Here is a 21,996-nt window from a genome sequence, read left to right as displayed (position 1 = left end):
GATCGTATTTTTAATTGCTCTCTCAGTATAATAATAGTTATTTGTATGGTTATAGCGCGAACTGGTAGTTTAGCTTAAAAGTTCTTCGAAAGCATTAGAGAACAAGTCACTCTCAAAATTTGTCTTTTAATTACTCTGGCGAATTGTTTTAAAGTAGTTGATTTATGGTTATTATTCTGACCATTATTTTTTTTTTGACCAATGTAATAACTAGTAATCTGCATACAACAACGCCATGTGCATGACATTACAGCATAAGCGCCCATAACCAACTGATTTATTATCACAGGATGCCAAAACCACACTTCACCGACTTATCATCAGTGCCCACCCGCTCTCTTTCTCCGTCATATTCACTCAACATTGCAACAATTAAACACACTTGTTGATGCGCCCAACAACTGTATTGATTTTGCCCAGACATGCTCAGTAGCATCAACCACTAGTCCACAACCCGCAATATGTTCGCCGCTTAATTAAAAACGCAATAAAATGGAAGATTTATTGTTAAACATCGTGAAAGAAGCCACAGGTACAAAATTAGCGAATCTGAAACAAGGCGCACAAGAAGCTCACGGTGAGTCAACCCCTTGTCTATGTCCCAAGTGCTTCATTATCACCTGTTTTAGATTTACTCTGTAACCAAAATAATCTTTTACGAAGTCCTAGCCACGAACTGCGAACTTCTTGTTTCGTCCCTTTGAAATTAGCCTTAGAGAGCAAGAAAAGTAAATTGGTGTCCTTGGCGCTGACAGGGTTTAATGTAAGTGTTGACATAATTGACGCAACAAGTCCACTTTGGGTCTTTATTAATTAGTTGTCATAACAAATGTTGATTGTGGTTGTTTTCTTTACATACGGAGATAGCGTAACTGGTTTAGTTGCGTTGTTGCCTAGGTTTGTCAAAAATCAATATTTTTGCAACAGATTTAAACAAGTTGGTGCTTTTTAAAACACGAACATTGGTCGTTTTTGGTCCTAAATGTCTTAAATCAGACAACTATTGCTGAATGGTATCGATTAAAATAGCTTCAAAAGTAAATCAAAAAGAAAATGACATGACGCCACACTGACGTGACGGTGGGGAAACCAACAGCTTGATGGTAAATCAGGGTGAGTCATAAGTGCTAAATCAAGCGGCTGTCAACACTGACGCCGTGTCTGACTTTCGTCGCAAATTATTTTATTTTGGAAACAATGAAAACTGACAAAAAATGAGTTAATGTTTTTAGTAAATTTGTTCTCAATTTGTTAGCACCAATTATCGATTAAAAAGATACATTTTTCCGTAAACGAAAATTATTTTCGATTTGTAAGATTTAGTAAGTTCGATTTCATGATTTCTCAACCTTTGATAACTCCGACAATATAAAAAATTAGGCCTCCGTTTCTTTCTGTGGGACATACGTTTGTTAAGACGGATAGTCCCCGAAATTAGTAATGATTGTCAAATGCTATACTTATTGTAAGAATTTCGTGCAGATGGTAAAATGCTAACCAAAATTTATTTGATCATCCACACCAAAAATCTGATGATTCTCAAAATTTCAAAATTTTTTCGTGTAAAATGTACAAAATAATCTGTTTTTATACCTGTGATTTAATAATCCACTCCTATTTTTATTTTTATAAAATTGTACAACGAAATTTTACTATGTATTTTTTTTTAATGCAAAAAAATTTTACCAAGGTTATTTATACCCCTTGAATGTGATACAGTCCATCAATAAATTCAGCTTCCCCGAAAAATTATAAAATTAAAATACTCTTGTAGTTTAAAGTTGAAATGTGTAATGAACTGTTCAACTACAGGTAAACCAGTCACAGTGTAAGGAAAAAAATTATTATACCGGAGATCGAACTTGTCACTGGGCTATAGCCCATATGTATATCTAAAATTTGACAACAATCAGTCCGGCTGTTTCGTAGATTATTATCTATCTAATATAAATCGACACAGACAACAGACGACAGGCAGATGGAAACTCAAGACCTACTTTTTCGTACTCTAGCTTTCGAGGGGACATGAAACGTCGAGAATACATGAAAGTAGCTAGTCGTTTGATTGACGCTATTACGATACTTATTTCGCTTACGTTGCGGAAGTAAAAACATTAGTATTGAAATTTTTAGAAAACATTTGTTATTTAATTAATACCTAACTATAATTACGTTTTTACGAGATTCAAATTTCTGATGAAATAGATTTAATGTTAGCTGCTGACCCACAAACGTTTATCTTTAAATGTACACTACATAAAACAACTTTAATGTGCAACATTTGGACTCCTCCAAGAATTAGCAGAAACTCTCCCGATTCATCTGTTATGAAAAGCTACATTTCTTATGATAAATGATTCCGCATCGCTGCATGGCATGGCTCCATGGAAATGGGAAGGAGTATTGTTCTGTTCAAACCATTAGTTTTGTTTTATTTCCAAGTTGACAGTTTCTTGGAGATATTCGTAGGAAATTTAAACAAAAAATTAAGTTTAAATTGTCTCTTAAAAAGTAGATAATAATAATGATTTTATTCGCCATACATTTAATACAAAAATGTTAAGGCTCTTCAGTAATAGTTATTTGAGTATCAAGACCATAAAGAAGATCTGAAGTACAAATCAGATGATTCCGAAAAAGTGTTTAAGTGGCTTTACAACCGTGGTTAATATACTATTTTTTTTTCACTAGTAGAAACCATAAGACAATAAACTGAAAAAATAAACGTTCACTTTTTTGACGCAACATGATTTTGTTTTGATTTCTAATCAAACTTAATCTAAATCTTCCACACAAAGAAAACCGTTTACACTTGTCGCTGAATTAATCATTTTATCTTCCACCATCTACCAACTACCATGCGTATACTCAAGTAATGTTAGTAGCACACATTTATTCATTTTTTAAGAAATAATCACATCAAGTATTTCGTACATAACCTCAATCTTCTTTTTGAACCTTGGTCGCAAAAGTTGAACTTTGCTACCTCTAAATAAGTCGACATTTGCATGTTTCTTGGCTGCTAGTGAAAAAAAGTAACTTTGACATTTCAGTATGGGAAAGGGGGGCAGAATGGGCCAATTTTAGTATTTTTGCTTTAAAAATATTATTTAAAAAAGAAATTTTGTTTATTTTTTTTTAATGTAGCTTAAACAGTGCTTTATTAAATAATGTTGTGAAACTAATTTCTTTTAGAAATCCACGAATTATACAGTGCATCTTTTTTAAAAGTGGCCATAGGGATTTCCATGTTAAATTTTATACCCCGTGTTAACTTATGTTTGAGGAAAGATTCAAAGTTGAAATTTTTACTGGATGTAATTTGGGTCATCTTTTGTCGATTTTAGTAAAGGTCACACTTTAAATTAAAAGATATTTCTTTAAAAAAATTAAAATATTTGGGTCTTTTTGTCGGTAATATTGTAGGCAACCATGTAGAAACAGACATTTCCCTGACGTATCTAAAATTTGATTACTCGTTCGATTACTGGTTTTTAGTGACCGAAAAACAAAAAGTGGAAATCCTCATTGATGGATACATTAAAGGCTTATCGACAACAAAGAAATTGCGCAAAATTTTGCTGCAGCATACCAAAAGCGTCCTATACCCGGTAGGAGTCCAATTTATAAATTTTATGACAGATTTATGTAGGTTTTCTCAAAAAATAAAAACGCAATTTCAGTGAAATTTTCTTTTATTTCCTTCATTTATGTTTGAATTTCATCATTCTGTTTCTTTTTTAAAAACTGCAGTAATAGGTATTTAATGGATAAATTAAAATTATATTGTCAAAAATGACAAGTTAAAGTGATAAGTCAAAACCGGTCAAAACCTGCTATAATGTGCCAAAATTGTTTAATCAAAATAATTTTAATTTTTTAAAGCACAAATTAATAATTTACTGCAAAAGAGGTAGTGGAAATTAAAGTAAAACCCTAAGGCTATTTTTACCGAAAAAATCATTTCTGGGTTTTCACCCTAGCAAAAGTTAACATGGGGTCAAAAATTTAACATGGAAATCCCTATGGCGACTTTTAAAAAAGATGCACTCTATATTTCTTTTAAAGAAGAGCTGAAAATGACTCAAAGTATGTTGTTTGACAAGCTATTTTTGGGAACTCAGTCATGAAAATAATAAAGAAACTTGGCTCAAGGGTTGTGCTTTGGAGAACACCAAAAGTTACGGGTTTTAATTCACACTACTCATTTTTTTCTACAACTATTTGACGTCAGAAGAGCCACCAAACACTCCAAGGGTAGATTGTTCGAAAAAGCCCTTTTCTGATTAAATGGGGGTTTTCGTGAGAGTAATAATATCAATTGTGCCTGCTCCATCCAAAAAAAAAGAACCAGATTGTAACAATAAATTCAAATTTTGATTTTCTCTAAAAAGGTTGCAAAGGTCGTTTTTAGATCATCTGTGGCTTAATTCTCCGGCAAAAATTAAATGAAAACCTGCTGTTATGGCAGCACTTTTCGTGGATTTTTTCTTCTTGTGGCGTTTCTGAAATCTCGCTAATATTCTCTTGAAGAAATATATATTAGAGCCGGTTTACACAAGTTCAATTAAATATTTGATCGCGATTACATTTTTAACACGCGTTGAAGTATCGCGTGACTGACTCTACGTCAATCAGACGTCACTAAACGCCTCGTTAAATGCGTGATTAACTCTATTTCAGTTAAAATGCTGTATAAACGGGCCCTTAGTCTTATAAAACTTGCATATCCAGTCCAAGAACCGTTTTTTTCACGTTAAATTGTCTATTAATAATTTGAATACATTACTTCAAAGTATAACCAAGACTCCTATAATGAATAACTTTTGTTGCTTTAGTATAATCATAAATAATGCCAAGATTGGAAATTACTATTTTAAGTATAATATATAAATTATTTAAAAGGAGGTAAAAATCAATCAATCAGATCAGTCACGACTGTTGTATTCTGCTATAACACTTTAGGACAGGACAGGAATTTAAAAAAATATCATCTAGTGGGTCATAACAATTATTTTTAAAATAATGATGTTGACAACACTAGCGCGTTTCTTGTTCAGTTTGATAGTTACGCTCAAATAATTGTCAAATAAACTATTAACTAGTAGCTACAATGCCAACATCACGATTTCAAAAAAAATTTCATAGTCTACTAGAAGATTTTTTTTCGATCATCATATTTTGTTTAACTTGAAATATTCTTTACCATCTTTAATAAAACACCACCTGTTGATTTTACTTAAACTTTAGCAATGTGTAATAGCTTTCGGTTGATTGAGAACGGTTTTTAGTTAGAAAATTGCAATATCTATCAAAGTATATAGTTAGTTCTATTCTGAAGGATTTTCTCACACTGATAGAATATAGATATGGATGTACTGGTACATATTTTGCACACTCAAGTGTTCAAGAGTCAGACCTCAAGTTAATGACTTATTATTATTAGAATTAATTGCAAATAAATAATAATTTGAACCAGAGTCAGATTCTTCCAAATTTGTTATGAAAAGAGGTTTGACTAATCAGTTCTTTGCAATGTTTGTTACCATTTCCCCACATACCACTGTCACAATTGTTGAAAGATTTGGTCTATAATGCTGACGTAGTTTCTTTCCCTGACAGTGACTTTATACTTTTATTGCAATATATTTTATAATCTCTCCACAATAATTCTATCGAGTTATATTGCCAGTGGTAGGGAGGAAGTCGCAAAACACCGTAGGTAACCATTAGCATACAACAGTTCATCTATTTTTTATTTGAATGATTTGGAATTATCATGACTACGGACCATAATTCTCTATTTGTAGCTTCATCAACAAACAAAATATTTATTTTGGCGAAGAAAGATTGTAAGATGTATTTTTACTACTGCTAGTCGGTGATTTTTCTGCTTTCACAAAGTTTATGGAGCATTATCCATTATAATAACGTTCTTCTTAGGTAACCAGACATTGTTTTCTGGTAGTCTGTCATTAATCTTACTGTCCATTGTCGCTTTCTCTCAGATGTTACTTTAGCTCGTTGTCTCCTTAAATCAGTTAAATGGACTCATATTTTGACAGAACTGCTAATTTGGTAAAGTCAAGTTTCATCCAAGAACATAAAATTTCTCTCTATTAGAATACGATGACACTCAGATTTTTTATAATTATGTCTGTTATTGATATCTACGTTTTGGGGTTTTAAAATGTAGTTCTCTAGTTACATAATCACTGGTAAAATGTTCATTGCTTTTGTGAAAGTTAGTTATTTTTCGGGACAACTCCTCTCTGAAAAGGTGGTCGGTAAAGATTGCCAAGGGACGATTGGTGCGTGTTTTGGAATCATGTAGGTTTCGCCTTTCGTCTGTGTTCTGATAATTCTGTCGGCAATACGGACAGATATCTGGAAAAGGATCTACATAGGATGTGAAAAATCTCTCCAGAGTTTAAAGAGCTTACAACTCATATAACAAGTGAAGAAGAAACAGAACATTGTATTTTGATTTATTTCGATATGTAAATTTTTCGAAATTTTAAAAAAGGGCTTGATTAACTTACTAGTTTAACATATTTTGAGTTTTCTTTTAATATATCGCATTGTTAAAATAATAAGTTATTCATTTTATGTTTGTTTGTTTCTTTTTTAACATGAATCATTACAACTGTAAATATAAATCGCATTCATTCTAAACTCCTACCCGCACCTCAAATTTAAATCTGTGATAAAAATATTCGCCACCCATAATGAAACATTTCGTGAAATATTTCAAAATGTTTATTTTGTAAAATTTTTACGTCACTACGTGTTATTAGTGAAGATATTGAGATCCATATGTTTGCTGCTAAATTTATGTAATAACTAATAATGTGTCGGTATGACATTATCGGTTACGAACTATCAAATCATCTTGAAGTTTGTTTAAATTTTAACGCAATCGTTTAAATAGTTTCACATAAGTATATCACGTGTCTAATAATATCGCCAACGAAAAGACAAAAACGAAAACATATTTGTCATCCAGCACACGCGAAACGCCAAAAAATATAAAATTAAATAGTTTTCGGGATGAACTTACTATAATCGTTTTGTTGGCCGTTGCTGTAAGTAAAAATATAACAAAAAACACGGTGTTTGCAAGAACAGCGGTATTTAAAACAAAATTATTAAGGGTTAACTTATTTCACAAACCGTAATTACAGTAGCATACTTAGAACAAATCAATAATAACAGTTATTGACAAAGATAAGTGGAATACAGTTAGAGGGCAGACAGACGAACAGGCGGAAACGGAGGACCTCTTTGTCGTATTCTAGGGGTTATGAAACGTTTAGAAAACTTGAAATTAACCATTCGCCGGATGGACGTATTACAATACGAAATTGGAATTTTTTAATTTGATTCAAAACGTGACATTGAAAAGTTATAAGATTTTTGAAAAATATGAGCGTTGAATTTGCAACAACACAAACCTACTAGGTACATCATGTTATCACATGACTGATGTTGGCACCACTGCCGTCTTCTTTTCATCATAATGGTTACATCTTTAGATCACCAACTGCCAAAAATAAGTTAAAACAACTTCATTCTGCTTTTGGATACAGGGCAGTGTATTAATAGTGTCTAATACGCATGTTAAAACTGCTTTATTTTGCTTGTAGGGTTTCTCTACTCAACGTTTGGCCTTTTTTTTTTGGAAATTTCCGTAGTCGCAATAAAATTGTAGAATTTTAACTATTTTCTTAAGAAAACATAATACTAACTTAGCCAAATTTATCAAAGTTATTAATTTGTTAAATGTAACGTCAAACGCGAAAACTTTTCAGTTCAATTAATTTTTGAAAAAATACTCAAATTTTAAACAATAAAAAAAATGCGACGAAACTTTTTTTTTAATTCCGTCGTTTTTCGTTTATTTTCCAGAAAATCGTCCGAGATGAGCGCTTTCAGTCGGGAACTGAGCCCGAAGATGATTCACTTTGGCTCCCTGCACAGCTACTTTTGGCCACGTCGTCGATGCTCTCTCAGTGCGAAGACACCCAAGTGCAACTATTACGCGTGGTCCTTAATTTGGCTTGTTCTGCAAGCTGGGCTTTGAATGGACGACTTGTCATGCTACTGATTAGTAGATGTGGCGAGGCTTACGAAAATGGAACACAGCCAGTTAGGGCGGCGGCACAAGCGGCGGCGAGCCAAACTTTGACAGCGTTCTGCACATTTTTGGGTATGATGCAATTTTTGTAAAAATTTGTATTTTCGGACACCGGCGGCCGCTACGTCTAAAATAAAAAAATCGTTTCAGACGAAGAATGCCAAGAAATTCTGCAGCAGCAGCAAAAGCACAAAAATTCAGGGAGCAGCGCTGAGATGGTCTACACGAAAACCTCAGCAGTGGCTTGCTTTAACGAAGCTATCCCGGTTATGCAATATCTTTGTAGCAGATTAGAAGAAGCTAAAACGTAAATTGTGGTCTTTGTATTTTTTTTTTTTTGAAATGAGTACTTACAGGCAACCGAAATCGAACGACCTCACTGTTTTTCTGTTAGAGTGTCTTCTGACTTTAGTGAACACTTTGCCTCATACTGTTCATTCTAATATTCACTTCACGACTTTTCTTTGGCAGAGGTTCTGTCCGGCACTATTGTCTCTGCTAGGAGCTCCAGGAGATCCATCGGGACAATGTTTAACCACAACTCAGTCAAAAATCGTCTACAGGCAAGTAAATACATCACTGTTCGAATTTAGATAAATTTAATCTACTTAACAGTATTGGTATCCAAGTTGTACGATTAGTTGGTCGAGAGCGTGCTCTGCGCCCAGTTCTTGAAGCCCTTTTTCATCGAATGTTACTGCTGCCGAGTCCCATAAAAAGGCTTGAACCTCTCAGGGCGGCTCGAGAGCTTCTAAGATCTCCTGGTAGACTCGCAGACTTGCTATTATTAAGTGGAGCGATACATCGTCATGCTGGAGACGACATGGCTATCATCCGATTGTAAATTTTTAGACAGTCTTGATAAACCACTAAAGATTTTTTTTTAGAATCATGGACTCCATCGAGGAATCATCGCAATGTAACGACACAAATGTTCTTTTGGCGAGTGTGGAATGTGTCGGGGCACTTTTAGGATCCTTGGAAGCTTTATGTCGTGGCGAAGGTCTTAATCAAGAAGGAGCCGAGATTGCAAATTCTCGCTATATAACTTTAGAACAAGCGGATTATACTGGGCCTTTGACGTACCAGTCGTTAGCTAGACTACCTAAACCATATAGAGATGTGGTTGCTAATTTAAAATGTCAGAGTGACTCAGACAGTAGTGGCATCGAAGGGAACATTCCGGACATCGAAGGTGGGTCCGAATCTGATTGTTCAGGAGCTACCGAGGGACCAGAAGAATACGGCAGCCAATCAGAAGACAGTATTATGGACGACGATAGTTTCTTAACCAATCAACAACTGCAGAAGCTGCACAAACTTCCAAAATCGCTTAATCTGGTAACGCTCTACCCTACTTTCTTATATCTTTAAATTTATAATCAATTTGAAGGGTCGAAGTGGCTTGGAAGAATGCAATACCGACATGGAACGACATAACGCCAGACACTTTGTTAAAACCCTCCAAAACATCCTTCTACCAAATCTCCTCTCTTTAAGATCATCGATCCAGGTACGAACTTGATACATTATTCATTCCGAGTACAATTCCGAAGTTTAGGTTGATGAAGTTCTCCAAGAATTTGCTTCAAAATGTTGCCAACATAATTCCGCCCAAAGTTATGAAATTTCCACTATCATGAATGCTGATGGTGTATACTTGGCAACTTATTCTGCTCTTCTGCTTGATTTGAAACTCATACAGTCTGGCCACTACGACGTGAATAATAAAGATTCAAGTGTCCCAATAACAGAAGCTCAGTTTGTTGAGGAAATTCACGGTAGCGGGGTTCTAGTTTACGTATCGGCAACTTGGTTGTGCGAACTTTACCAGAATGTTCTCGCTAAATCGTTGCTTTTATCAGCAGGCTATGATTCTAAGAGTTTACAACAACCGGCAATTGTGAATTTATTAACAGGTTGGAAATTTAGGTATTTGTAATTTGTTCTAAAATTGTGTTTGTAGATGTTGGAGGCTTGTGTCCCTCTCAGCTTCTGTCAGACTGGCAAAAGCTTCAAAAGGTTCACGGAACGCCGGATAGCAGCCCGGAAGTAGACGCCGGTATTAAGTTGTCAAGGCGAGTTCTGACGTGTTGTTGGGCTTCTGTGGTCTCGGTGTTAGGGACTCCGTTGGGTGAAAAGACTAATTTCACCGGAACTTCGGCTTTGAGTCGATTAGTAGCACGTAGAGCTAGACAGAAGCACCGTCAAAGAGTGCGAGATGACATTATCACCGCTTGCCTGGAAGGTCTTCATAAGGCAATAAATTAACTATGAAACGAGTTTTTTCTAAAAGTGAAATTATAGGCCGCTAGTTTGAGCAACATCTTGAAGCTCCAGTCACGCAGCTGCAGCATTTTATCTCTGCTATCAGCTTCTTCGTGTAAAAACCAAGGTGCCAAGCTTCCGGCATCTCATGCCTTATCTTTGGATGTTCTTCTCTCAAAGGGTTTGGCACTGGGTTCCCACAGCGCGGCTTGCTGGCTTCACGTCTTCAGTGCTTGCGTGGCCGTAGCCAACCTCGAACACGCCCTCTTCAGCAAAACCGGCTCAACCCAACTTCTAATGGTGGCCCAAAACACCCAAAACAACACTGTCACATCTAGCACTTACACTAACAGTAATGAACGCTTAAACATGGCTTTCAATATCAGTAACGACGAAGAAACTTGGTAAATGAGCACAACATTAATTTGATTTCTGTTAATAGGACGTTTGGATTGCAGTGTGGATGTGTATAGTTTCCTCCACAATGCATCCTACTCTTCGAACGGGAATTCCTCCCCAAACGACGCTTCTATCGCCGAGATTGTAGAACGAAGCGGCGCACACAATGCCCAAAGTCAAGGAATCCTACGCGGAGTTCACGCCGCTAAAGTCTGTTGCGTGTTGTCACAGAAAGCCGACGAGCTTTTCCACTCAGCGGCCTTAAGGTTGTCGCTACCCGGACTCGGTAGTTTTCTCACCGAACTTTGTAAAGCGTCACACACTCAGGTATGTTGTGTTTACAACAAGATTGTGACCCGATCTTTCACTACTTTGTAGCTCTTCACCCGCTACGAGGACACCCCTCGCCAACAAAAAAAATGGTGGAAGAAAGAACTCGAAGCTCAACAAAAACCCCCAGCGACGCTTCTCCTCCACCGCATCGGCGAAGTCACCCTTAAATGCATACGATCGGGCCGCCCCCTCATCCACACCATGAAAGTCTGGTCCATCGTGGGCCCCCACTTCATGCAAGCAGCGTGCCACAAAGACCGCACCATCTCCAAGAAGGCCGTGCAGTGCATTCACGATGCAGTGACCGCACTTCTGAACGAGCAAGCCGAACTTCCGCATTTCCATTTCAATGAAGCGTTGATCAAACCCTTCGAAAATCTCCTTTGTTTGGAGCTGTGTGACCTGGATGTGCAAGACCAGATAGTGTCTTGTTTATGTGAGTTTGTGGAAGCCAACAGGACTGAGATCTGCTCGGGATGGCGGCCGCTCTTTGGAACGATGCGAGTGGCTAATGCCAAAAACAACGCCGGTGCCATTTTGGACGTCTTCAGGATTTTCCTCTCGACGGACAACACGCTGGTGTTTGCGAATGCCGCCTTGGATTACATTCTTTGTCTTTTGTCGCATATTAAAAACGCGAATTTCGATGAGAGTGAAACTGCGGTGGTTGTTAAACCACAAGACAAGAAGAATATCACGTTTTTGGACAAAGAGGGAGATTTCCCGTCTAAGTTGATCATCGGGCCGGTGGATTTGTGTATAGAGTCGTTGAAGCTTCTTCAGAATTGTGCTGCAATATTGTCTATGATGTTCAACATGCCCAAATGCCCCAATTTTAACATGACGCACCGAATGAGTATTGACACCGATCCTCAACTGGTTGATCCTGTCATCCAGAACATCGAAATAGTTAATTTCCATCAAGATGCAGTAGACCCTATTAGTTACAGCGTTCTGTCTACTAGATTCGACCTAGAGCAGTGCGAATCTACTGGAATCACTTTAGCAAAAATGGATCGTCAAAGTAACGTCCTGAAAATTTGGTACATCTTACTTGAAGGTCTCTCCTCAGCTTCGATCATGGCAGCCCAAAAGAACCAACCCTACGTAGTCGAAACCCTCTTCAAGCTACTACGAGACTTAATCGACAACCCAGGAGTTAACTTCGGTCTCTACTGCATCAACCACTTGCTTCTCCCCATGGTCCAAAACTGGATGCGCCAAAATTCCAAAATCCAAAAACCAGGCGAAATCTGGCAGAACTTCAAACACTGTTGTGGCTTAGCAAGTGAATTGGTAGTGGATTACTTACACCATCTGCAAGGTTTCGAAAGAAAAGTGGACCATCTTCCTGAAAACCCTGCAGCCACGCTAGCTCTCAAGCAACTTCTACTAATTCTAGTAGAATGCATTACCCAACCCAGCGAAAACATTGCTCGTCTGGGCACTTCTTGCATCCGCCACGTCATTTTGAGTGCTGGTAAAGTGCTTACACCTCCACAGTGGGAGATTTTAGTAGTGGCCCTTCATCGAGCTTGCACCATAAGTCTGAATCCTTTACACCAACTGACGCTCGCCTTTAAAGAAAACTCCGACAGCTTCTACGGTGACCTGGCCACTGTCAAAGTAGCAGCTCGCAAAGATAGCACAGTTTCCGAAAACGAGAGACTCTATGAGCTTGCACAGCAAGTTTTCTTGATGCAGTGCCAACGCAACTGTCAAAAATGTACAGGGAAGTTATGCGAATGTGATGTTAATATTGTGATTGATGATCGCAGTTACGTCTTCCTTTTGTACCCGTTGGATATGTCGTCTATTTTGAACCCAGATTTGTACACTGTGAGGGTTCCGTTCAGGAACATGGTAGTGGGGATTCTGGCGCACCAGATGCTTATTCAAACTATTTCGAGTGCGCTTTTGCAAAACTTGAATCATATTACACCCATTTTAAACATACTGCAAATCAGTTCGTGTAGTTTGAGAGGGATTTTGACACACGTGAACGCTAAACACGTGGATATCTTACTGAAGTGTTTGGAAGTTAGTAATGTGAGGGCTAAGCAGTTTGATGTTAGACCAGGGTTGAAGTTTCTGACTCAAAAAGTAGGGAATTTAAATAAAGCAGCTAATTTATACACACAAGCTAATACATCTGAAGTAGTCCAGATTATCGTTTTGATTGAGCTCTGCCTAGACGGTATCGAGAAATACAGAATCAAACCCAAAGATCTGAAAGACTTACTAGCAAAAGACGTTAAAGCCAAATGTACCACAGATTTAGACTACGTCGAACAATTCTTGAAGAAGCTACAAAACAAGTGGGAATATTTATGCGAGTCGTACATAAACTTGACCATAAATATACCAGAGAGCGTGAACCAAGACAGCGATGACGAACTGAAGAGCTCCAATGACAATCTTAACGAAATACCTGTGAGCGAATCATCCGGAAAACCGCAACCGTTTAGCCTGTCGGATTTCAAGCAAGAAGAAGACACTTTGAGTTCCAGTACCGATTCCGACGGCTACTTGGAAAAAGAAGTACTACCTAACATAAAAACCGACGACGACACAATTTACGAAACCACCAAAAACGAAAACAAGCTGAAACAAAGTCAAAGCTTAGACGACTCTGTTCTAAAAAAGAACAAAAACGAACCGTCCTCTACCGACGACGAAACTAACGAAATGGCAGCTAAATACACGAAGCAAGCTTACGATAAGTACAAAATCGAACTTAATGCAATAAAGTACGACACAAACACGCTTTTGCAAATGAGGAAGTCGACTATATCGAGCGACAATATAGTGGCGAGTTGTGGGGATGGGCTTGACGGGAAGAAAACAGTGACGCCTAGTCCGAGAATAAATCCGTTTATGGTGTCTAATGTTGTTCCACCACCTCAACCGATTCCACCTGAAATACAACAACAAAGAGCCATCAGTATCTTCAAAGTAAGTAGAAAAATATTGTTTTTGATGACTGTATAGTTACTGTTGTTTGTAGGACTCTGAGGCGTACAAGACTACTCGAATTGAAACTATGGAAGCTTGTTTGGAGTTGCTGAGTAGTCTGTCGTCGGAAAAATTATCTCCTCTTGCCACAGTTTTGAAGCAAGGTGCTGTTTTATTGATAGCCGCTCAAGATGAAAAAATCAAGACCGCGGCCGAAAATCTTCTGAATAGGATGAATATATCTTATATCGACCATGACAATTTCTAAATGTTGTCAATTTGTTAGATGTAGTCCAATCGTGCACTCTTAAGGGTATATGCTTTATGATGATTCAATCTTTTACGAATTCCTTTCAAAGACTGGACCAGAAAGTCTGATTTGGCAAGCATTATGTCGACATGTCTATAGTGCTACTTATATTTGTTTAGAGTTAGATTTAGTTATAGCATATATGTAAAAATTGCTGTATTTTATGAAGAATGTACAGAGATGGTAGACAATAAAGGTTGACTAATCGTAACCTGGTTTAATTTTACACAAAAATATGTACTTCATTTGAGAAAAATAACTCAACTGGACGGTTTATTTATCTCGAACTACTTGAAAGATAGATAAGACTTTAATTTTGGAAACATAAGTGCCACTTGTTGGTTAGCGTAGCGAACAGAATGTTGATTCTTAAATTAACTCTAACCTTTCTACTTCTACTAGTAGAGTCAGGTAAGTTTAGAATAATTTGTTAAATTAGTATTTATCAAAAATATAATTTAGCAATTACATCCCCAAATCATAATGTCAGAATACTTGATGGACAAAAAGCTGAACCTGGACAATTTCCGTTTCTTACTGGACTTTTCGTCAACATAGAATCGACCGAAAAAGCGTAAATAATAAGTAGCAACTAATTCCAATTTCCATTATCATTATTATTATAACCACCACAGAAATTCACGACCTTCGCTTCCATATGTTTGGTGCAGTGCTGCCATTCTTGACAAGTACTGGGCTGTAATTCCAGCTCACTGTATAGCGTGAGTATTAAACACCTTTTTAAAAACTATTGTCCAAGAATCCCCCAACAGTGACTTCGAGCCCGAAAACTACTGCTTGCTAGCCGGTACTAACGTCGTCGACAATGGCGGTGTCAACTACACCGTATCTTCTGCGGTTTTCCATCCAAACTACACCAATACCGGCTTGGTTTATCTTAACGACGTCGCCTTACTCAATGTAGAGGAGGGTTTCGCTTTGAGCGAACTTGTCAAGACTGTCGAGATTGGTGAAGTTGAGCCTAACGAACAGTGTACTATTATGGGTTGGGGACAGCTGGACGAGTACTACTTCGCCAACGAACTTTACTACACCCAACTTGATACAATAACTGATGATGATTGTAGAGATTTGGCAGATACAGTACCGTACCCGATTCATTTGGGGGGTGATGAAATTTGTACTTTTTCAGCTGATGGTGTGAGTGTGCCTTGCAATGCCGATGCGGGGCCTCTGCTTTGTGGAGATAAGGTTGCGGCTATGTTGTCTTATGCAATTTTTGGGTGTGATGCTACGCTACCGATTGTGTATACAAGACTTGCTTATCATGAAGAGTGGATCAATAGTGTTATTAATTCTTAAGACACCTTTAGTATTTCTTCTAATAGATAAATGATAAGAGTTTTCTTTCAAAGAGTCTGTATGAAATATGTACTAGTAATGTGTATATAGGCACTTTAATACATAATACATCTGCCTGTCAACTTATTATTAACCTTGGCTTCCACAGCATCTATACTAATTAGTAAGATATTATTTATCTGTAAGGTAAACATAATGTTAAACATCCGATATACACCAATAAATCAGATCAGACCAATTAATTGTCAAACTTGTTTTTTTTTTGTAGGCAGTCAATTTAAAAACAAGTAGCTATCAACATTTATTATTCAAAATAATTCCAGACTGCATTCCAAAAGCGAGGAATTTGCGTAACGTGCGTAAGATTTTTTGTAAAGTCATCATGAACTATGTAATACTACCTGGCTTCTCTATAACCAAGGTTAAGGTTTTTACAGACTTTTCAAAAAATTCAGTTATGTAAATATTTGAACAAACTTTTTAAAGTTACGATATTAGTTTGATGTACGCAATATGAAGAGAAATAAATTGAAATCTGTTATACACAACTTTTAAAACATGAAAATGAGTTGCTTGCAAAAATAACTTTTTGCAAAAATCTAATTTTGAATCTACAAAACCGAATGCTTTGAAATCTTGTAGATATTTATTATAGGGTGAAGGAAATTCTGTCGAAATAACCTTCAACCCATTTTTTGTATCGTAATGACATGTGTGTCCTGGTTGTTATCATCAAATGTTGAACTGGGTCTCAAGTAGGCATTTTGTGGCTTTTTCCTATGCAAATTTATTAAGATCCGTTTTTTTGTCTTGAATGGTAATTAAGCCTAATAACTAAATATTTCCATGAGATTTTTTTTCATACGCAATCCAACAGATAGACGCTAAAGATACTATTCGAACTGGTTCAGTTCATTCAGAGTGGTCAATTATCTTTCCATCATCCGTAATTATGTCTTCCGAAAAGAAAAACTTATACAGAACGTAATTTCAAAAAATATACTATTTCAAACCTAAAATATTTATTTTAGAGCTGCAGGAAGAAAGTTCGTGGCTAGAAACTCTTTATTGACGGATATTTTCCAAAAAAGTGAAAATGCCAACGTCTACCATATTGTTTTGCTTATTTTGTCCCATTTTTTTATCGCCACAGGACTGAACCAGTACACACATAGCAAAAGGTATGAATTAATTTTTAAAAATTGTGTATTCAAGCTTGACTGATACACAAAACCCTGTATTTTACTAGTCTTTTTTTCTTTTTTTTGTTCTCTTTCTTTTTTGTTACGTATTTTCTATGTTCAAAGTTTATAGTTATTGAGGTTTTTTACTTTTTGGAAAGACACACCGACATATTATAAGAAAGAGAACAAAAAATAGAGTAAGATGCGGTGTAATACAAAAAATAACACAAAGGTGTACCGTTTCAGAGATTTGAACTATGAAAAATTTTGAGATGGCATGACATTGATAGGGAGATTGGGCAAATTTTGGTTAGCGTTTTACCATCTGCATGATATTCCTAATATAAATATAGTGAACCAAGAGCTATAAGGTTATATGGCCATCATAAAATCATCCCATTGTGTTGAAATTAAGTTGTTTACAATAGAAAAGGTTTTAGGGTTGTAAATAACGCGTCTACTGCAGCTCGAGCGGCTCTTGTGGTTTCGTTCAGGGGCGGCTTTCACTAAATATGAAAATCCACCACTCCACTATTTTTTTACTACCTGCAGCCGCTGAGGGTTCCGAAATAACCACTCGCTTTGAAAGCCGGCCCTGTTAAATATGAGCAAGAAATGTTTGGAAGATGATTTATTGCCAACCGGTAAGCTTAGTGCGAACCACACAAAGAGGGTATTTATTTGCGGTCAACTACTTTTATGATGGCCATATAACCTTATAGCTCTTGGTTCACTATACAAAGTTTGACAACATCGGTCCAATACTTTCGGAGATTATCTGATTCTGTCTCATAAAAATTCGGGACGGCAGACAGACAGACGGACAGACAAACAAACGGAAACGGGAGACGTATTTCTTCGTACTCTGGGGGTCATGAAAGGTCGAGAAAACGTAAAAGTAGAGAGTCGGTCGACGAACTCGCTTACTATTTGCCAAGGGCTAGTATTTGCCAAGATAAGGTTCATATTGCCAAATAACACACCTTCTAAAAAAATAAAGGGCGGGTGGGCGGGGATAGTACTTGGTAAGATAAGAGTGATTTTGCCAAATGACTCAGCCTGTAAGAAAATAACGGGTGGGTGAGAGAGGCTATTACTTGATAAGATCGGATTGATTTTGCCAAATGATATATCCTCTAAAAAATCTTGAGTTTCTAGGTATTCCTGTTTGGAAAGAATTTGGAGGTGCTTTGTAGCCTCTAGTGTCTTTTTTTATAATAATTTAATTAAATTTCTTAGGATACGTCATTTAAGTCATACCTCATTTGCCAAAATCAATCTTATCTTAGCAGGTACTAGCCCCGTCCACCACCCACCCTCCCTTTTCTTAGAGGGTATCTCATTTGCCAAAGTCAGTCTTATCTTACCAGGCTACTAGACCCACCCACCCACCCTATCTTTCCTTAGAGCGTATCTTATTTGCCAAAATCAATCTTATCTTACCAGGCTACTAGCCCCGCCCACCCACCCTCTCTTTTCTTAGAGGATATGTCATTTGCCAAAGTCAGTTCGTTTTAATATGTGTAGACTTCTTTTCACAACATGAAACTTAAAACATTTAAAATGGAAAATTTGTATAAGGAAATATCGATTTTGCAATTTCTCGTTGTGAAAAGATGGCTATGTATATTAAGAAAGAGAAAGGCAAAATGTAAGCCCCGCCTACCCACCCTACCTCGATTCTGGTGATTTTTTTTTTATTCGTCGTAAGCCGAGGGGCGGAGCTTAATTGTAAAATCCTCATTTTTCTACGGGAAATTACCATTTTAAACATATTTTAGGTTCCTAAGAATAAGAAAAGGTGCACAATCGGGATGGGGTGGGTATATTTTGCCTTTTTTCTTAATGTATGGTATTCTGTGCACAACACGATACTCAAAGAATTGATTTTAATTTTTTGTAAAGAAGTAAGTATTTTGCAGTTAAGCTCGGCCCCCTTGGTTCACGGCGAATAAAAAAATTATCACAATTGAGATAGGGCGGGTGGGCGGGCTTACATTTTGTCTTTTTGTTTTAATATGTGTGAATTTCTTTTCACAACATGAAACTTAAAACAGCAAATAGTTCCTTTGCTTACCCTCAGGAAGTAAAAATACAATAAAATATTTTAAACTTAACACAAATTTATAAATTATTCTTTAAAAATATCACACAAACTTAGTTCATAAAAGTCAAAATGACTAAACTTTAAAATTAACCTGTGCTATTTTATATATATCAGAATCAATTTTCTTTTTCAATACTTGTAATGGCCAGCTTTGTTAATCTATCTTGGGTCAATTTTTTATTAACTTCAGCTTAGAAAATGATCTTCCGCCTTCAGCTACTGCCGTGCACAAAGTTTAGCTGAACCTCGTTTTTTCATCTATTTTGACCAAAAAACGGTTTTCAGGGTCGATTTTGGATTTGGTTTAATACTGAAAAATTTCTACAACTTCGATAAGGCCGTGCAAATTTGGTTGTACTGTTTTATGTCCACATGTGCCGCCTTTCTCTGTTTTACTGTGTGGGCTAATTTCAGAAACTTCAGCAGAGGTAAGTAAAAATATTTTTCAAACGTGAATAAACTTTGTATTCTAGAATACAAAATCTATTGGGACTGGCTTTGGACACTACTCTTAATTCTCTATTACTACTGGAGCTTCAAAATAACTGGTAGGGCTATTAAAGACTCTACTTTTAAACTGCCTCTGGGAATATTTTTAGCAATGGAAACCGTAAGTTTGCGCGAATGTGTTAAACTTATACCACGAAACCAATTTTAGGTGCGATTTTTAATGAAAGTGCATTCATTTGTACGAAACAATGTTTCTAGGGTTATTGCACAAGAGAATTGCAAGCGAGTTTTTCCAAAATTTTCCAATTTTCTGTACTTTCTTTTCGCTCCGACTCTCATATACAAAGATGCATATCCAACCAAAAAGAAGATTAACTGGAAGTTTTTGGGTTTTCTTCTCTTCGAAAGTGGTTGTATAATGTTAATGTTCAGCTACGTGGCAGACACGGTGAATTCGCACATCCAAGATTACGGTTTGCGAAAGTTTACCGTAACTGAACTGGTAGTGGCCATTGCCCAAAACATCGTTCGAGTTGGAACATTAACCATGTTATCCATATTTGCTTTTTATCTCCACTGTCTTCAAAATATCTTTGCTGAACTTACGGGATTTGAAGACAGATTTTTTTATAGCGACTGGTGGAACGATAGCAATCCCAAAGCGTGGTTGCGAAAGTGGAATCCAATTGTTGAAGAATGGCTTTACTTTTATGTATATATGGAATTCAAAACACATGTTTGCAATAATACGTTTCTCACGAAAATTGTAACTATTAGTCTGTCGTTTGTGGTTCACGACTGGCTTCTGACCGCCTTAGTAGGTAGTTTTTGTCCGTTTATGTTTATAGGAATATTAATATTGATGTTCCCTCTGTCTTGTTTCTCGTTGCCTAAACACAAATTCGTTGTTGTTTGGAATTGGCTCGTTATGAGTTTTGGTTGGAATCTGGTGATATTTGTGTATTCTTTAGAATATCATACACAAATGAACGCCCCTGTCAAAAATCTAACGTTTTTACAAACATTGATGCCAAAATTTATGCTTTCTGACTGTCTTTCTCTAGAATAAGGTGCGATTTGGAGACCGGAAATGACACCAACTTCATTCTTTGAAATGAAATATTTGGTTTTTTTTTTTAATGGAAACTTGCTTCTTTACTATAAAAAATCAAATATAACCAATATTCTGAAATCAATAATTAAGAGTTATTTAGAAAAATAAGTCGAAAGCTGCATTCAAATCTGGTGTTTGATCTGTCAGTTCAACGTTTGTAACAAAAAGATTGTTAGATTGTAGATGTTTTGGAAATTTTCAATAGGTACCATAATAGGACCATACTTTTTATCAACCTGAATGGTGAGCAATATTTAAGTATTCTGCTGTAAATGTATTTAGATAACTTACCATTGAATCATGTCCAAAACTTATATTTTCAATAGGATGGGGCACCACCTCACAACGTGAGAAATGTGGATATTTTTTCACAGAAATGTTTCAAGAGACAAAAAATATGGCCTCCAAGATCTCCTAATTTGAACCCCATTGATTATTTCCTTTAGGGTTTCATAAAAGATGATGTTTACTTTTTGAAACAAGGCGTCAGAGAGGTTTGCAGAACATTAAATCCACAGTTTATAACGAATCCCACACAAGGTGGTTTTTGTAGATAGAAAAATTTGTTTTATTTAAATTTAATGAAACTGTGCCATTTTCATAAAGAAATATTAATTTTACATTTATTTTACTGAATAACTATTAGATTAGTATTTTTCGAAATTTAGTTGCTGTTGATTTTTTTTTTTTGGTAAAAAATGCAAACGATTCATTTATTAAAAATATACTCGGTGTTCCATTGAAAATATAAAGTTGATGTCATTTCGGGTGTTGCCGAAAGTCAGAACTAAAGAAAGTGTTTACCGTCAAATAGATCGTCCATTACGATACTAATTTGTCCAAAGGACCTAATTACAAAAATAAAAAAAGTCACAGAGGTTCTATCAAATAAAAAAGTTCTTGGTTGTAAAGACAAATTTTGTAAAAATTTAAATTAAATAAAAAAAACTTAAGTATTGTATAATAATTACTTTATTGTTAATACGCAATAAACTTGTCGTAAATAATTTTTTGGGTTTTTGTAATGAATTATGCTTCAAAAATAAAATTTTACAATGATTGATACTCAGAATATTTGCTTATACTAGAAAAAGGATTATTTTGACTCCAGACAAGGAGTCCTTAGTTCCACAAATCTGGTGCTCCCGAGAAGTCTAGAAACGGTGACGTAGGCGTTTCGAGAAGGACCGCGTGCTGTTTAAATGGGAACCACTGTCGGGAGCAGTTAGTGTAGTTGAGACAACGAGAGCTGAATTCAGTTAACAAGTCGAGTCCAACGAGTGTCGAGAAAACCCAATAAAGTTGAGTTATTGAGAAATAAATTCTTCAATTTAACCCACGTCGATTTAAATCACCCGTTCAACGTAACAATATTCAACGTCTGCAGTTTCACCCATCTATTTTCTGTAAGTCTGA

At 36.3% G+C, this 21,996-nt stretch overlaps 3 protein-coding genes across 6 annotated transcripts; all 3 read left to right on the top strand.

Moving 5' to 3' along the window:
* Nucleotides 1-372: 372 nt before the first annotated feature.
* Nucleotides 373-14,605, top strand: LOC135123549 (brefeldin A-inhibited guanine nucleotide-exchange protein 3). Of its 4 annotated transcripts, none has more exons than XM_064048324.1 (14): nucleotides 373-577; nucleotides 630-763; nucleotides 7,909-8,209; nucleotides 8,288-8,444; nucleotides 8,494-8,700; nucleotides 8,753-8,977; nucleotides 9,025-9,478; nucleotides 9,531-9,650; nucleotides 9,699-10,056; nucleotides 10,104-10,396; nucleotides 10,445-10,757; nucleotides 10,848-11,131; nucleotides 11,183-14,092; nucleotides 14,145-14,605. In XM_064048324.1, exons 1-14 carry the CDS (start codon nucleotides 493-495, stop codon nucleotides 14,358-14,360), a joined length of 6,057 nt encoding a protein of 2,018 aa, XP_063904394.1. In that variant the 5' UTR covers nucleotides 373-492; the 3' UTR covers nucleotides 14,361-14,605. The 4 variants fall into 4 exon arrangements, with proteins under 4 accessions (XP_063904394.1, XP_063904393.1, XP_063904392.1 ...); XM_064048323.1 differs by having other exon boundaries at nucleotides 10,445-10,790; XM_064048322.1 differs by having other exon boundaries at nucleotides 10,445-10,809; nucleotides 10,864-11,131.
* Nucleotides 14,606-14,740: 135 nt separating this feature from the next.
* LOC135123074 (chymotrypsin-2-like) lies at nucleotides 14,741-15,847 on the top strand. Its single transcript, XM_064047579.1, has 4 exons — nucleotides 14,741-14,813; nucleotides 14,865-14,976; nucleotides 15,038-15,124; nucleotides 15,176-15,847. The coding sequence occupies exons 1-4, from the start codon at nucleotides 14,762-14,764 to the stop codon at nucleotides 15,723-15,725; spliced, it is 801 nt and encodes a 266-aa protein (XP_063903649.1). The 5' UTR covers nucleotides 14,741-14,761; the 3' UTR covers nucleotides 15,726-15,847.
* An 830-nt stretch (nucleotides 15,848-16,677) lies between these two features.
* Nucleotides 16,678-20,455, top strand: LOC135123815 (sterol O-acyltransferase 1-like). The gene is made up of 6 exons (XM_064048692.1): nucleotides 16,678-16,709; nucleotides 16,757-16,906; nucleotides 19,302-19,444; nucleotides 19,490-19,626; nucleotides 19,675-20,283; nucleotides 20,438-20,455. Exons 1-6 carry the CDS (start codon nucleotides 16,678-16,680, stop codon nucleotides 20,453-20,455), a joined length of 1,089 nt encoding a protein of 362 aa, XP_063904762.1.
* The last annotated feature ends 1,541 nt before the right edge of the window (nucleotides 20,456-21,996 follow it).

This window comes from Zophobas morio, unplaced genomic scaffold (genome assembly GCF_036711695.1).
Source record: "Zophobas morio isolate AGI-343-1 ecotype UQ-CSIRO unplaced genomic scaffold, CSIRO_AGI_Zmor_V1 ptg000006l, whole genome shotgun sequence".
Taxonomy (NCBI): domain Eukaryota; kingdom Metazoa; phylum Arthropoda; class Insecta; order Coleoptera; family Tenebrionidae; genus Zophobas; species Zophobas morio.
Note: the sequence above shows the minus strand (reverse complement) of the source record. Positions and strands in the feature narration are given on the sequence as shown.

What these genes read in the sequence shown, in the direction of transcription:
- LOC135123074 (XM_064047579.1), top strand. Translation starts at nt 14,762, where the DNA reads ATGTTGATTCTTAAATTAACTCTAACCTTTCTACTTCTACTAGTAGAG. An exon ending in ACTTCTACTAGTAGAGTCAG is followed by an intron (nt 14,814 to 14,864) that starts GTAAGTTTAGAA and finishes AATATAATTTAG; the next exon opens with CAATTACATCCCCAAATCAT. An exon ending in ATAGAATCGACCGAAAAAGC is followed by an intron (nt 14,977 to 15,037) that starts GTAAATAATAAG and finishes TAACCACCACAG; the next exon opens with AAATTCACGACCTTCGCTTC.
- LOC135123815 (XM_064048692.1), top strand. Translation starts at nt 16,678, where the DNA reads ATGTCTTCCGAAAAGAAAAACTTATACAGAAC. An exon ending in CAGTACACACATAGCAAAAG is followed by an intron (nt 16,907 to 19,301) that starts GTATGAATTAAT and finishes AACGGTTTTCAG; the next exon opens with GGTCGATTTTGGATTTGGTT. An exon ending in TATTTTTAGCAATGGAAACC is followed by an intron (nt 19,627 to 19,674) that starts GTAAGTTTGCGC and finishes AACCAATTTTAG; the next exon opens with GTGCGATTTTTAATGAAAGT.
- LOC135123549 (XM_064048322.1), top strand. Translation starts at nt 493, where the DNA reads ATGGAAGATTTATTGTTAAACATCGTGAAAGAAGCCACAGGTACAAAA. An exon ending in CTTTAAGATCATCGATCCAG is followed by an intron (nt 9,651 to 9,698) that starts GTACGAACTTGA and finishes TCCGAAGTTTAG; the next exon opens with GTTGATGAAGTTCTCCAAGA. An exon ending in AGTAACGACGAAGAAACTTG is followed by an intron (nt 10,810 to 10,863) that starts GTAAATGAGCAC and finishes TTTGGATTGCAG; the next exon opens with TGTGGATGTGTATAGTTTCC.